We start from the raw sequence: 13,826 nt of genomic DNA on the forward strand, positions 1-13,826 counted from the left end.
CATCTCCACTGAATTGCAGCCACCTCTGGGGTAGTGTGTTGCAAAAAACAATATGAACAGAGCACAGCAATGGTTTGGGACAGGAAGTGGAGAATCCTATATGTGACTGAAACTGCAGGCGGGTTAGGGAAGGTTGATGTCCTGACACTGGGGATCAGGATCTCAGTTTGATGTCTTACCTGAAAAACAGCAGCTCCATGTCTCCTGGCAGGGCTTTGAGGTCAGCACTGACTGGGGGGGGGGGAAACATCCCCGACGGAGCCTCCGCCCTGCTCCCTAGCAGTGGGGCCAGCCCGGACGACATGGGGAGAGCACCCCCTACTCAAGCCAGGGGTCCAAGTAAGAGGCTGGGCTATTTCAACCGTGAAGCCAGACCTCAGACAGGTTGCAGGCAGGGGTATCAGCAGCAGGACTTGAACATAAGACATCTGGCTCTTAAGGCACAAGACCCCACTCTGAGCTCAATGACTCAGCTCCGCCAGCCAACACGTGCCCTGGCCACTGCTTGTGGGGGAAAGAGCACTGCACTCACTGGGTTACGCGTACTGTCCTTCCCGTCACCCACCACCGATTCCCCGCAGACACGTACCGTCCTTCCCATCCCCCAACGCCTGACATGTACCGTCCTTCCCATCCCCCGCCGCCTGTTCCCCCCAGACCAGCGGTGACTCCAGGCACCAGCGCTCCAAGCGAGTGCCTGCGGTGGCAAGCCTCGGGGGGGGCGCCCTGCCAGTCCCTGCGAGGGCGGCAGTCAGGCAGCCTTCGGCGGCATGCCTGGGGAGGTCCGCTGGTCCCGCAGATTCGGCGGCAATTAGGCGGCAGGTACGCCAAAGCCGCGGGGCTGGCGGACCTCCTGCAGGCTTGCCACCGAATCCGCGGGACCGGGGACCTCCCGCAGGCATGCCGCTGAATCCGCGGGACTGGGGACCTCCTGCAGGCACGCCGCCGAAGCCGGCCTGCCTGCCGTGCTTGGGGTGGCAAAAAAGCTAGAGCCGCCCCTACCCCAGACACGTACCGTCCTTCCCATCCCCTACCGCCCATTCCCCCCAGACAGGTACCGTCCTTCCCGTCCCCCCTGTACACGTACCGCCCTTCCTGTCCCCCGCCGCCCATTCCCCCCAGACACGTACCGCCCTTCCTGTCCCCCGCCGCCCATTCCCCCCAGACACGTACCGTCCTTCCCGTCCCCCGCCGCCCCTTCCCCCCAGACACGTACCGCCCTTCCCGTCCCCCCCAGACACGTACCGCCCTTCCCATCCCCCGCCGCCCGTTTCCCCCCGACACGTACCGTCCTTCCCGCCCCCCGCTCCCCCCAGACACGTACCACCCTTCCTGTCCCCCGCCACCTGTTCCCCCCAGACATGTACCGCCCTTCCTGTCCCCCGCCGCCCGTTCCCCCCAGACAGGTACCGTCCTTCCCATCCCCCCATGCCCGTTCCCCCTGGACATGTACCATCCTTTCCATCCCCCGCCGCCCATTCCCTGCCGACACATACCGCCCTTCCCATCCCCTACCGCCCGTTCCCCCCGACACGTACCGCCCTTCCCGACCCCCCCCCCAGCCACATATCCCCCTTCCCGTCCCCCACTGCCCGGTCCCCCCAGACACGTACCACCCTTCTCGACTCCCCCAGACACATACCGCCCTTCCCATCCCCCCCAGACACGTCGTGATGTTGGACTCCATATGATTTTATGAAAATATGCTAATGAGTATTAATATAATGTGCCTAGAATATGCTTCCTGCAAAAGGTCTTTTGTAAGGTACCATTACAAAGTTTATAATCTACTGAGTGTGGTCACTCTATTTGTATGAATGTATCATTCTTGTATCTGAAACTAGAAATATGAAATATAACTCTGAGGGCCTATTGTAATTATGCAAAGTGTGGGCCATTAATGGTGGTTTAGAATCTTGATGGCACCCATTGACTAGGACAATTGACTGTAGATGGCTCTGTTTACTTGCAAGCCTTCCTGTGAGTCAGGCCGGGAAGAATGAAGGCTTGGGGTCTCACAGGACATGTGACCATGTCACCTGGTACCGGAATCCATCTTAAACCTGGTGCTTTTCCATTGAGAAGGAGGGGTGGGGACCTAGAGAGACAAAAGATTCCTGCCATGTGCCAAAGCTATATTGGGGGTGGAATAGAACAAAGGAGGCTGGAGTCATGAGAAATCCCGTAGCTACCACCTGAGCTGGAACAAGGATTGTACCAGGGGAAAGGATTGGGCCCAGACTAGTTCCCCGTTCCCCCCAGACACGTACTGCCCATCCTGACCCTCGCAACTTTCCCCCAAAACACATACCACCCTTCCCATCCCCTGCCGCCCATTCCCCCCAGACACGTACCGCCCTTCTCGACCCCCCCAGACACATACTGCCCTTCCCGACCCCCGCCACCTATTCCCGTCAGAGGAGGGCGGAGAAACTAACTGAATTCTTTGCATCAGTCTTCATGGCTGAGGATATGAGGGAGATTCCCAAGCCTGAGCCATTCTTTTTAGGTGACTGATCTGAGGAACTGTCCCAGATTGAGGTATCATTAGAGGAGGTATTGGAACAAACTGATAAATTAGACAGCAATAAGTCACCAGGACTAGATGGTATTCACCCAAGAGTTCTGAAGGAACTCAAATGTGAAATTGCACAACTATAACTGTAGTCTGTAACCTATTATTTAAATCAGCTTCTGTACCAGATGACTGGAGAATAGCTAATGTGACGCCAAATTTTTAAAAGGGCTCCAGAGGTGATCCCGGCAATCACAGGCCGGTAAACCTGACTTCAGTACTGGGCAAACTGGTTGAAACTATAATAAAGAACAATATTGTCAGACATATAGATAAACATAATTAGTTGAGGAAGAGTCAACATGGTTTTAGTAAAGGGAAATCATGCCTCACCAATCTACTAGAATTCTTTGAGGGGTCAACAAGCATGTGGACCAAGGGGATCCAGTGGATATAGTGTACTTAGATTTTCAGAAAGGTCCCTCACCAAAGGCTCTTACTCAAAGTAAGCTGCCACGGGATAAGAGGGAAGGTGCTCTCATGGATTGGTAACTGGATAAAAGATAGGAAACAAAGGGTAGGTATAAATGGTCAGTTTTCAGAATGGAGAGAGGTAAATAGTGGTGTCCCCCAGGGGTCTGTACTGGGCCCAGTCCTATTCAACATATTCATAAACGATCTGGAAAAAGGGGTAAACAGTGAGGCGTCAAAATTTGCAGATGATATAAAATTACTAAAGATAGTTAAGACCCAGGCAGACTGGAAGAGCTACAAAAGGATCTCTCAAAACTGGGTGACAGGGCAACAAAATGGCAGATGAAATTTAATAAATGCAAAGTAATGCACATTGGAAAATATAATCCCAACTATACATATAAAATGATGGGGTCTAAATTAGCTGTTACCACTCAAGAAAGAGATCTTGGAGTCCTTGTGGATAGTTCTCTGAAAACATTCACTCAATGTGCAGCAGCAGTCAAAAAAGCGAACAGAATGCTGGGAATAATTAAGAAAGGGATAGATAACAGGACAGAAAATATCATGTTGCCTCTATGTAAATCCATGGTACGCCCACATCTTAAATACTGTGTGCAGATGTGGTCACCCCATCTCAAAAAAGATATATTGGAATTGGAAAAGGTTCAGAAAAGGGCAACAAAAATGATTAGGGCTATGGAACGGCTTCCGTATGAGGAGAGATTAATAAGACTGGGACTTTTCAGCTTGAAAGAGACGGCTAAGGGGAGATATGATTGAGGTCTATAAAATCATGACTGGTGTAGAGAAAGTAGATAAGGAAGTGTTGTTTACTACTTCTCATAACACAAGAACTAGGGGTCACCAAATTAAATTAATAGCAGCAGGTTTAAAACAAACAAAAGGAAGTATTTCTTCACACAACGCACAGTCAACCTGTGGAACTCCTTGCCAGAGGATGTTGTGAAGGCCAAGACCATAACAGGGTTCAAAAAAGAACTAGATAGATTCATGGAAGATAGCCATTGATGGACCTATGAGCCAGGATGGTGTCCCTAGCCTCTGTTTGCCAGAAGCTGGGAATGGGCGACAGGGGATGGATCACTTGATGTGTATCTGTTCTGTTCATTCCCCCTGGGGCACCTGGTACTGGCCACTGTCGGTAGACAGGATACTGGGCTAGATGGACCTTTGGTCTGACCCAGTAGGGCCATTCTTATGTTCTTATGTTCCCCCTCAGACATGTACCGCCCTTTCTGTTCCCCCAGACATGTACAGACCTTCCCGTCCCCTGCCACCCGTTCCCCCCAGACACGTACTCCCCTCCCCTTCCACCCTGGAGCTTGAACCAGGCCGCCTCGAGCCGTCACAGTGATCCTCCTACTATCAATCCCCTCAGCGTCCACTGCAGCTTCCACTTTTCCCTTCATTGCCCCGCCAGGCACATATTCCCTTCCCGGTGCCCTGGTCCCAATCACCCCAGCCCGGCGCTCTCCTTGCTTCCTGCCTCATCACCCTCCTCCTCCTCCCCCTGGCTCTGTCCGAGTTGGGCCGCACCCCAGTCCCCCAGTGGGATCACTCCGGTGGGCTCCTGGCCCAGGTGAGTTCTCTGGTGCTGGGCCATGGCCGCCTTCTGCCCGAAGCCCTTCCCGCAGTGGCTGCAGCGGTAGGGCCGCTCCCCGGTGTGGGTGCTCTGGTGCTGGAGTAGGGCAGAGCTGCGGCTGAAGGCCTTGCCGCAGTCAGCGCAGGTGTAGGGCTTGAGGCCGGTGTGGGTGCGCCGGTGGATGTTGTAGGTGGAGGAGACGCTGAAGCTCTTGCCGCACTGGGGGCAGCGGTAGGGCCGCTCGCCGGTGTGGGTGCGCCGGTGCTGCAGCAGCGCCGAGCTGACGCCGAAGGCCTTGCCGCAGTCGCCACAGACATAGGGACGCTCGCCCCGGTGGGTGCGCTGGTGCTGCAGCAGGTTGGAGCTCTGGTTGAAGCCCTTGCCGCACTGCGGGCAGCGGTAGGGGCGCTCGCCCATGTGGGTGCGCTGGTGCCGGATGAGGTGGGAGCTCTCCACAAAGCGCTTGCCGCACTCGGCGCAGCTGTAGGGCTTCTCGCCAGTGTGGGTGCGCCGATGCCGCAGCAGGTCGGCGCTGAGCCGGAAGGCCTTGCCGCAGTCCGGGCAGCCGAAGGGTCGCTCGCCGGTGTGGAAGCGCTGGTGCTGGGTCACCTTGGAGCTCTGGGCGAAACGCTTGCCGCACTGCGGGCAGGGGAAGGGCTTTTCCCCCGTGTGCACCCGCCGGTGCTGTGCCAGGTCCGAGCTGTGCCCGAAGCTGCGCCCGCACTCCCCGCAGGTGTAGGGGCGCTCGCCGGTGTGTGTGCGCTGGTGGATGATGAGGTTGGAGCTCTGCGAGAAGGCCTTGCCGCACTCAGTGCACTTGTAGGGGCGCTCGCCGGTGTGGGAGCGCCGGTGCTGGGCCAGGTGCGAGTCCTGCCGGTAGCTCTTGCCACACTCGGGGCAGGTGTAGGGCTTTTCCCCCGTGTGCGTGCGGCGGTGGCGGGCCAGGTGGGAGCTGTTCCCGAAGCTCTTCCCGCAGTCAGGGCAGATAGTGGATTTCTGCCCCTTGAGGGCTTTGGGAAGGAGCTCGGGGTCCTCTGATCCTTCGGGTGTCTCCCCCGCGGGGTCTCCCTGCTGCCGTCCCACCAAGACGGTGTCTCCACATGCAGGGCTCTGGGACCTCCCGCGAGACTCGGCTCCCACAGGCCCTTCCTGCTGGGGATTCTCCTCCTCTGTCCTGGCACCTGCTGGACGAGAGAGAGAGTCCAGGCAGGGCTGTGCCAGGGATGGCAAAGGGCTTTGCTACAAAGAAATCAACATTTGTACCAATCCCACAGCCAGAGCCCCCCAGCCCCTGCTCTGATGTGCTTTGTCCTGCCCGGTGCTGCAGCGGCTCTCATCAAGAGATGAGACTGAGACCCGGGTCCCATTGCGCCTGGCGCTGCACAGACTCCAGCTAAAATCAGGGCCCCCTCGTGCCGGGTACTGCACCCACCCACACCCGGAGAAACAGTCCCTGCCCTCACAATCTAAGGAGGACAGGGAGGCCCAGAGGGGGAAGCGGCTCCCCCAGGCCCTGCAGCAGAGGCCGAGTTGGGGAATAGAACCCAGGAGTCCGGGCGCCCAGCCCAGCTTCGGAGAGCAACAGCGATCGCTCCCCTGCGGGTCTTCTCCTCTGCGGCCTCTTCCAAAGATCCAGGATCTGCACCGCGCTGGAAAATCCCCTGAGCTTCCCCCCTCGGCTCGGACACCAATGGAAAAGCCCAGCCGGGCAGCAGGACCCCCAGCTCGGGGGGCGAGTGTAACCCACCCCCTGGCCTCCCCCTTCCCTCCCGGAGCCGCGCGTTCCTCACCCGTGCGGGCGCCTCCGGGGAGCTCCCTGCCCGGGGAGCGCTGGAGATCCGGGACCCGCGGCTCTGCCCCCGGCTCCATGCGGGGGGGCAGGGCAGGGAATGCCGCTGGGGGCGGGGGGAGGAAACAGCGGCTATTTCCTACACACAGAGCTCCGGGGGGTTAATCCCCAGACCCGCCCCCGTCCCTGCTGCCCCGGAGCTGGCTGGGGGTGTGTGTGTCTCTAGCCCCCATCTGGCTCCGATCCCCCCCGGCCCTGCGGCCGCTTCCCCCGGGCAGCGATTTCCTGCCTCCGCGGCTGCTTCTCTCCCTCCCCCGGGGCCGCCCCTGGCTGCGCCCCGCTGCGGGTTCCCCGGGGTGCCGGGCGCTGGGTTCCCGGGCGCGCTGGCTCCGCGCTCAGCCCCGCCGCCGCTTTCCGAGGGGGCAGCTGGGATTGGGAACAGGAAGGTCCCTGCGTTATCCAGACCCCTTCGCCGCACTTCCGACGCCTTAGGAGGAGGGGGAGAGATTTTCCCAGGGAAGAGGGGGGAGGGGCGAGGGCTCACCCTGGGGTGGAGGTGGGTGATGATCATGGGGGCCCTGTCCCCGGGGAGGCAGGTGAAGCCCCATCACTGCAGTGATCCCAGTCCAAGAGCCTCTTGTATTTCTTCAACGTCTGCCACAGCAGAGCCTTTTTATACGCCTTGCAAATCCTCCATAGGCACTGGCTGAACCAGCACTGAGATGCAGCCACCTCTGGGGTGGGGGCTGGGTATACAGGGACCCCTCGCCGGGTGCTGACAGTGGCCTCTGGGGTGGGGTGCAGAGGCTGTTTACCCAGCAATCCCTTCGCAGCAGCCACCTCTGGGGTGGAGCACGGCTCTTCTCAGCCCCCCACTCCTGGTTCCAAAGGTTGTAAACTCTGAGGCAGGGTCCCTGTTCTGCACATAACTAATGTCCCTTTATTATCAATTTAGCAAAGCTGGCTGGGTTTATTGTCTGGGACGGGGGTGGCCAACCTGTGGCTCCGGAGCCACATGCGGCTCTTCAGGAGTTAATATGTGGCTCCTTGTATAGGCACCGACTCCGGGGCTGGAGTAGGGTGACCAGACAGCAAGTGTGAAAAATCGGGACAGGGGGTGGGGGGTAATAGGAGCCTAGATAAGAAAAAGACCAAAAAATTGGGGAAAAGAACAGGAGTACTTGTGGCACCTTAGAGACTAACAAATTTATTTGAGCATAAGCTTTCGTGGGCTACAGCCCACTTCTTCGGATGCAAGAATGCAAGAATCTTCGGATGTAGCCCATGAAAGCTTATGCTCAAATAAATTTGTTAGTCTCCAAGGTGCCACAAGTACTCCTGTTCTTTTTGCGGATACAGACTAACACGGCTGCTACTCTGAAAAAAATTGGGACTGTCCCTATAAAATCAGGACATCTGGTCACCCTAGGCTGGAGCTACAGGTGCCAACTTTCCAAGGTGCCGGGGGGTGCTCACCAGGGGCGGCTCTATTTATTTTGCCACCCGAAGCACAGCAAGCGGGCTGCCTTCGGCGGCATGCCTGCAGGAGGTCTGCCGGTCCCGTGGCTTCGGCGTACCTACCGCCAAATCCGCGGACCGGCGGACCTCCCGCAGGCATGCCGCTGAAGGCAGCCTGACTGCCGCCCTCACGGCGACCGGCAGGCCACCCCCTGCGGCTTGACGCCCCAGGCACGCGCTTGGTGCGCTGGTGCCTGGAGCCTCCCCTGGTGCTCACTGCTCAACCCCTGGCTCTGCCACAGGCCTTGCCCCCACTCTACCCCTTCCCATCCCATCCCCTGAGCCTGCTGTGCCCTCGCTCCTCCCCCTCCTGCCTGGAGCCTCCTGCACCCCACGAAACGGCTGATCGGGAGGTGCGAGGAGGGAGGGGGAGGCGATGATCGGTGGGGCTGCCAGTGGGTGGGAGGCGCTGGGGGGGGGGGGAAGCTGAGGGGGGGCTGCTGACATATTACTGTGGCTCTTTGGCAATGTCCATTGGTAAATTCTGGCTCCTTCTCAGGCTCCGATTGGCCACCCCTGGCCTGGGAGATTCCTGCATACCTGACTCTGCCACTCACCTATTGTGAGACCTTGGGCAAATCATTCCTCTCTCCTGCCCTTTGTCTATCTTATATTAACCTCTTTAGGGCCTCAATTATCTCTTATTCTGTGTCTGCGCCGCGCCTGAAGCCCTGATCTCACAGGAGGCCTCTAGGTGCTACTGTTAAGATTAACTATAATAAGAGTAATTAATTAGTCTTTCCACTAGTCTCCCAATCTTGAAATGAAGCATTTTCTATATGAAAAAAACAAACAGATTTTATAATAATAATGAGATATACCTATCTCATAGAGCTGGAAGGGATCCTGAAAGGTCATTGAGCCTTTACTAGCAGGACCAAATACTGATTTTGCCCCAGATCCCTAAGTGGTCCCCTCAAGGATTGAACTCACAACTCTGGGTTTAGCAGGCCAATGCTCAAACCACTGAGCTATCCCTCCCCCTTATTTATTGGGTGTCTTTGCAAATGACAGATACAACCGGCCTCTCCCCCAAAGTCATTGCAGAGCATGGGGCCATTTGCATCCCTGATTGGAGTCTCCAAAGATATTAACGCCATTGACCATTCAGATGTCTTGTTGATTTCATGAATCTGTGGTGGGGCTAGGAGGGGAAAGGATACAGCTCCCCGATCACACAAGGAGACAGAGAATCTGAGAATCATGAGCAAAACAGAATTCAACAGCTGCTTTCAAACAGGGCCAGGCCTGCGTTTTTCTGTCACAGGGGGAAGGTGTGTTACTTACAGGCCTGTTCCAACACCCATTGGAATTAGTGGAGAGGTTCTGTGAGGTTCTCAGATCCCCAGCTGGTGTGAATGGGCTGTAAATCCACCGGAATCAATGGGGCGATTCCAGTTGACACCAGCTGAGGCTCTGGCTCACTGATTTTGATGGGAATTGGATCAGGCCCTGAATTCAGGAATCAACCAACAGTCTTGAGTCTCTTTGGAGTCTGCATTTGGATGCCAAGTGCTGTGCTGCAGGATAACGAGGGTGATGCTGCAGCTGGGAACAGTGAAGATCCTGCGAATGTCCCTGAAGGCCAGGATGTGACCTCAGATTATATCAGGAGGACCAGTTTGGAGAAGAAGTCAGTGAAAACCCTGGAGAGGGGGATATGCCTGGCCAGAGACTGGAAATCCAAGCTGGTTACTGCAACTCTCCTTCCCTCCCCTCCCCTAGTTTTCTGGATAAATTGTACTTTCAACACTGAGGACTTTAAGTTATGGCCAAATAATTTACTGTCCTGGCTAATATGCCGTGCATTGGCATTGGTTGGGTGTGTGTGCGTGTGTGTGTGTGGTAGTGCAGACGCCATGACATTTGCACGGCCTCCTCTATCTTCCCCTCCCCTCCACCAGCCTCTGCTGGGCACAATCCCAAGTGGATGCAGAGCCCTGGGGGAAAAGGTTTCTGAAAAGCCAACGTTGCTGTTTATCCAAGAGGTCAGAGTATGGGTTGTACGGCTTGTGCTGAAGCCCACGGTCTGTAGCAAGTTCACAAACAGAAATCAGCGCCCCTCTGTGGGGGTGGAGGGGTTCAAACACTGCTTGGATCAATACTCTCCATCCTAGCTCAGGCTTCAGTTGGTTTCCTTCATTTCCCCCCAGTCCTGGTAGCTTATTCTGGGAAGTTTCTCAGGCAGCATGAATTCTACATGGCCTTTCAAGAGAACTGGGGTGCAAACCTGCTAGGGCCTCCATAACAGCCAGGTCCCTACCAAATTCACAGCTCATTTTGACTAATTTAAAAACCCTCTGGCCTTGAAATTGACCAATGTCACCATTTCAGATGTTTCCAGCTGACATTTCATGGTATTGTAACCATGGGGGTCCCGCCAAAATGGGAGAATGGGGGAGTTCAGAGGTTGTTGTAGGGGGGTCACAGCATTGTCACCCTCACTTCTGTGCTGCCTTCAGACCAAGGCTCTGAGGGCAGCAGCCAGCAACCTTTCTGAAGCTAGAGGAGGTTCCCAGATGTGGAGGTGGGTCCCGGCTGCTGGGAGCACCTGTCACGGAGTCCCTGGGCAATGCTTTGGAACTGCTCCCCACAAAGCCAGTCAGGACTTTGGGGAGCCTCCTCTCCCTTGGAGGCTCTTTCCAGGGCAAGAAGCTCACACGGCTTCACCATCCTGGGTCTGACCTTGGAGCATTCAGCATATACCCCTCCATGCACTTCTCACACTGAGTCTGTCCAGGCGGGGTGCTGGGGAAGCCACAGGGTCCTGCACGCACCCCCACTTCGCAGTCAGACGTGACTCTTAGCCAGCCAGTAAAATAGAGGTTTATTAGATGACAGGAACACCATCTAAAGCAGAGCTTGTAGGTACAGAGAACAGAACCCCTCAGCCGGGTCCATTCTGGGGCCCAGCGAGCCAGACAACCCCGTCTGCCCTCACTTCCTGTCCCCGGCCAGCTCCCTACTGAAAACCCTCTCCAGCCCCTCCTTTCTGGCCTTTGTCTCTTTCCCGGGCCAGGAGGTCACCTGATCTCTTTGTTCACCTTTAGCTATTCCCTTACAGGGGGGAAGGGCCCCAGCCATTTGTAGCCAGGATACAGAGTGTTGGGCAATTATGCACACTGGAGACTTAAGAAATGCATAGGGGAAACTGAGGCACCCACACAGTATTCAGAGGAAACATTAAGAACAGTCCCACTTTGTCAGAGCATCTCAGCTGGGGGCTCCTACCTGCTAGTCCCTGGCAGATTAACACAAGGGCCTTGGCCCATTTGGGGGCATCCAGAAAAATGGACACCTGAGCCCCAGAAGGAACTGCAAGGGAACCCCTGAGCCCCAGCTGCAGATGCCAGGCAGAAGCCTCAAGCCCAGGCATGCAGAGCGCCGGCAAGCGTGGGGAGGGGCATGAAAGTCCTGAGCTCAGCGCCCCAGGAGATGCTCACTATCATAAGATTCAGTCCCAGTCCAAGGGAGGTATAAATTATTACGCATCAAGTAAATGTTTCACCTTCATAGTCCTTCCTAGCAGATGGGGGCGTTGGTTTCACTGTGGATCTGGGTAATCACTTACCACTGGCACTGGTAATTCCAGGTGCAATTTTATAGACCCCTGACTTCTTATATCAGGGGTCGGCAACCTTTCAGGAGTGGTGTGCAGAGTCTTCATTTATTCACTCTAATATAAGGTTTTGCGTGCCAGTAATACATTTTAACGTTTTTAGAAGGTCTCTTTCTATAAGTCTATAATATATAACTAAACTATTGTTGTATGTAAAGTAAATAAGGTTTATAAAATGTTTAAGAAGCTTCATTTAAAATTAAATTAAAACACAGAGCCCCCCGGACCCGTGGCCAGGACCCGGGAAGTGTGAGTGCCACTGAAAATCAGCTCGCGTGCTGCCTTCGGCACGCGTGCCATAGGTTGCCTACCCCTGTCTTATATACTCCGTGGGGGAGGCAGAAGTCTTAAAGAAAAAAGCAGCCTCAAAAATTGTTTCCAGTAAAACAGACCAAGCAAAGAATATCTTCCTTCTATCTTAAATACAGTACAGACATTGCGGGTGGAGCAGAATAAGGACCAGTCTATGCCTTGAAGTGTAAAAGAGAGGATCCGTCTCCAGGGTGCTGACCAGAAGAGAGTCCCTCACAGAGAATCCATAAATTTCGTAGCTTCTGTTGCTGTGCAAAAACTGTGGCATTATCCTTCAGTCTTAATCTGAAATGTGGCCGGAAATGAAATGTAGTACGTCATCGGCCTTGTATGTTCATATCCATGGCCTTATTGAACTGTCTGGTGCCACATTTTAAAAACTTCATTAAAAAATGAGGAAAGGTCTTGGTCTCACATCTGCTGGGGGCTTCGGGGCAAAGAAACAGTGCTCCCTCTCAATTTCAAAATCAGTTCCCGAAGGGAGTTTTAAGAATTCAGGGACAGCCTTATTTAGGAATTCAATAGACTTACCTTTCTCAAAGCCCTCCAGAAAGGCAACCAAATGCAAATTATTATATCTTGTTCTGCCCTCCTGATAGTCCACTCTCTCCTGTAGGGCTCTAATTCTCTGCACTTGCTGATTTGAGGAGGCGTTACTGGCTGTTACAGAGTCCTCCAATGCAGACACATGGGCCTCAACTTACCCCACTCTCCTTCGTAGGCTGGTTTGATGAGCTGCAGTGGTCTTTTTCACATCAGCAATATCTGCTGACATTGTTCTTCAGAGAGTTAATTCTTCTGAGATCTACTGAAGCACCTGCAAGGTCTGTTCAGGATTCTATCCGGAGCTTCTTCCTACATCTTCATATGACATGAGCTCTCAAATAGCTTTTGCTTTTTGCAGGCCTGCTTCGTTACTGGAGAAGAGGAGAGGTCCAAACTCTTATCCAGGGATCCCGTAGCAGATGGTGCATTGATATCAATCTAAATTAACTACATTTATAGTAGGATTGCTGTTATTTTGAACAGATTCTGCGGGGTATCGCGAGGAGCTTGGAGTTCAGGCAGCCTACCTCCCCTGTTGGCTCCCCTGGAATCCTGTTGTTATTATTAACCATATATTTGATGAAAGTGGCCGCTAGTGCTACTAGCCAGCTAGGGCATGTCTACACAGTGAGGGGCAGCCAGCAGCACCAAGTCTCAGAGTGTGGGTCAACAGACTTGACCTTGAATTACTGTGCTAAAAAGAGCTGTGGAGACATTGCCGCTCGGGCTGAGACCCTAGGCTGATTAGCCAGGTCTCACAGCTATTTTTAGCACTATAGCGTGGGCTCCGCAAGCCCAAGTGTGTCAACCCGGGCTCTGAGACTCACTGAGCCCAAGCTCCAGCCCGAGGTGAAACATCTCACAGCTATTGTTAACGCTGCAGAGTGAGCCCGAGTCCGTCGACCTGGGCTCTGAGACTTACTGCTACTTGCTGTGTAGATAGCCCCAAAGTGGCATAGTAGGCTGCTGTGGGGGTGGAGCATGACTGACTGACTTCTGCTCTCAGCTATCTCCGTGACACCACTGATTTCCTGAGAAAACGACAATACATTGCAAAAAGAACAGGAGTCCTTGTGGCACCTTAGAGACTAACAAATTTATTAGAGCATAAGCTTTCGTGGGCTACAACCCACTTCTTCGGATGCATAAAGTGGGTTGTAGCCCACGAAAGCTTATGCTCTAATAAATTTGTTAGTCTCTAAGGTGCCACAAGTACTCCTGTTCTTTTTGCGGATACAGACTAACACGGCTGCTACTCTGAAACCTACAATACATTGGTGATCTTCCAGAAAACACCATCCTAGCCACCATGGATGTGGAGGCTCTCTACACAAACATCCCACACACAGATGGAATACAAGCTGTCAGGAACAGTATCCCTGATGATGACACAGCACAACTGGTTGCTGAACTCTGACTTTATCCTCACGCACAATTCTTTCAAATT

At 54.4% G+C, this 13,826-nt stretch overlaps 1 protein-coding gene across 1 annotated transcript in view; it reads right to left on the bottom strand.

Moving 5' to 3' along the window:
* Positions 1-4,466: 4,466 nt before the first annotated feature.
* LOC135877954 (zinc finger protein 420-like) overlaps positions 4,467-13,826 on the bottom strand; it is a 71,387-nt gene continuing 62,027 nt past the window's right edge. Inside the window, exon 12 of the mRNA XM_065403475.1 lies at positions 4,467-5,547. Within this exon, the coding sequence (XP_065259547.1) occupies positions 4,467-5,547 (1,081 nt within the window). The remainder of the gene's footprint in view (positions 5,548-13,826) is intronic.

Source organism: Emys orbicularis, chromosome 4 (genome assembly GCF_028017835.1).
Source record: "Emys orbicularis isolate rEmyOrb1 chromosome 4, rEmyOrb1.hap1, whole genome shotgun sequence".
Taxonomy (NCBI): Eukaryota; Metazoa; Chordata; order Testudines; family Emydidae; genus Emys; species Emys orbicularis.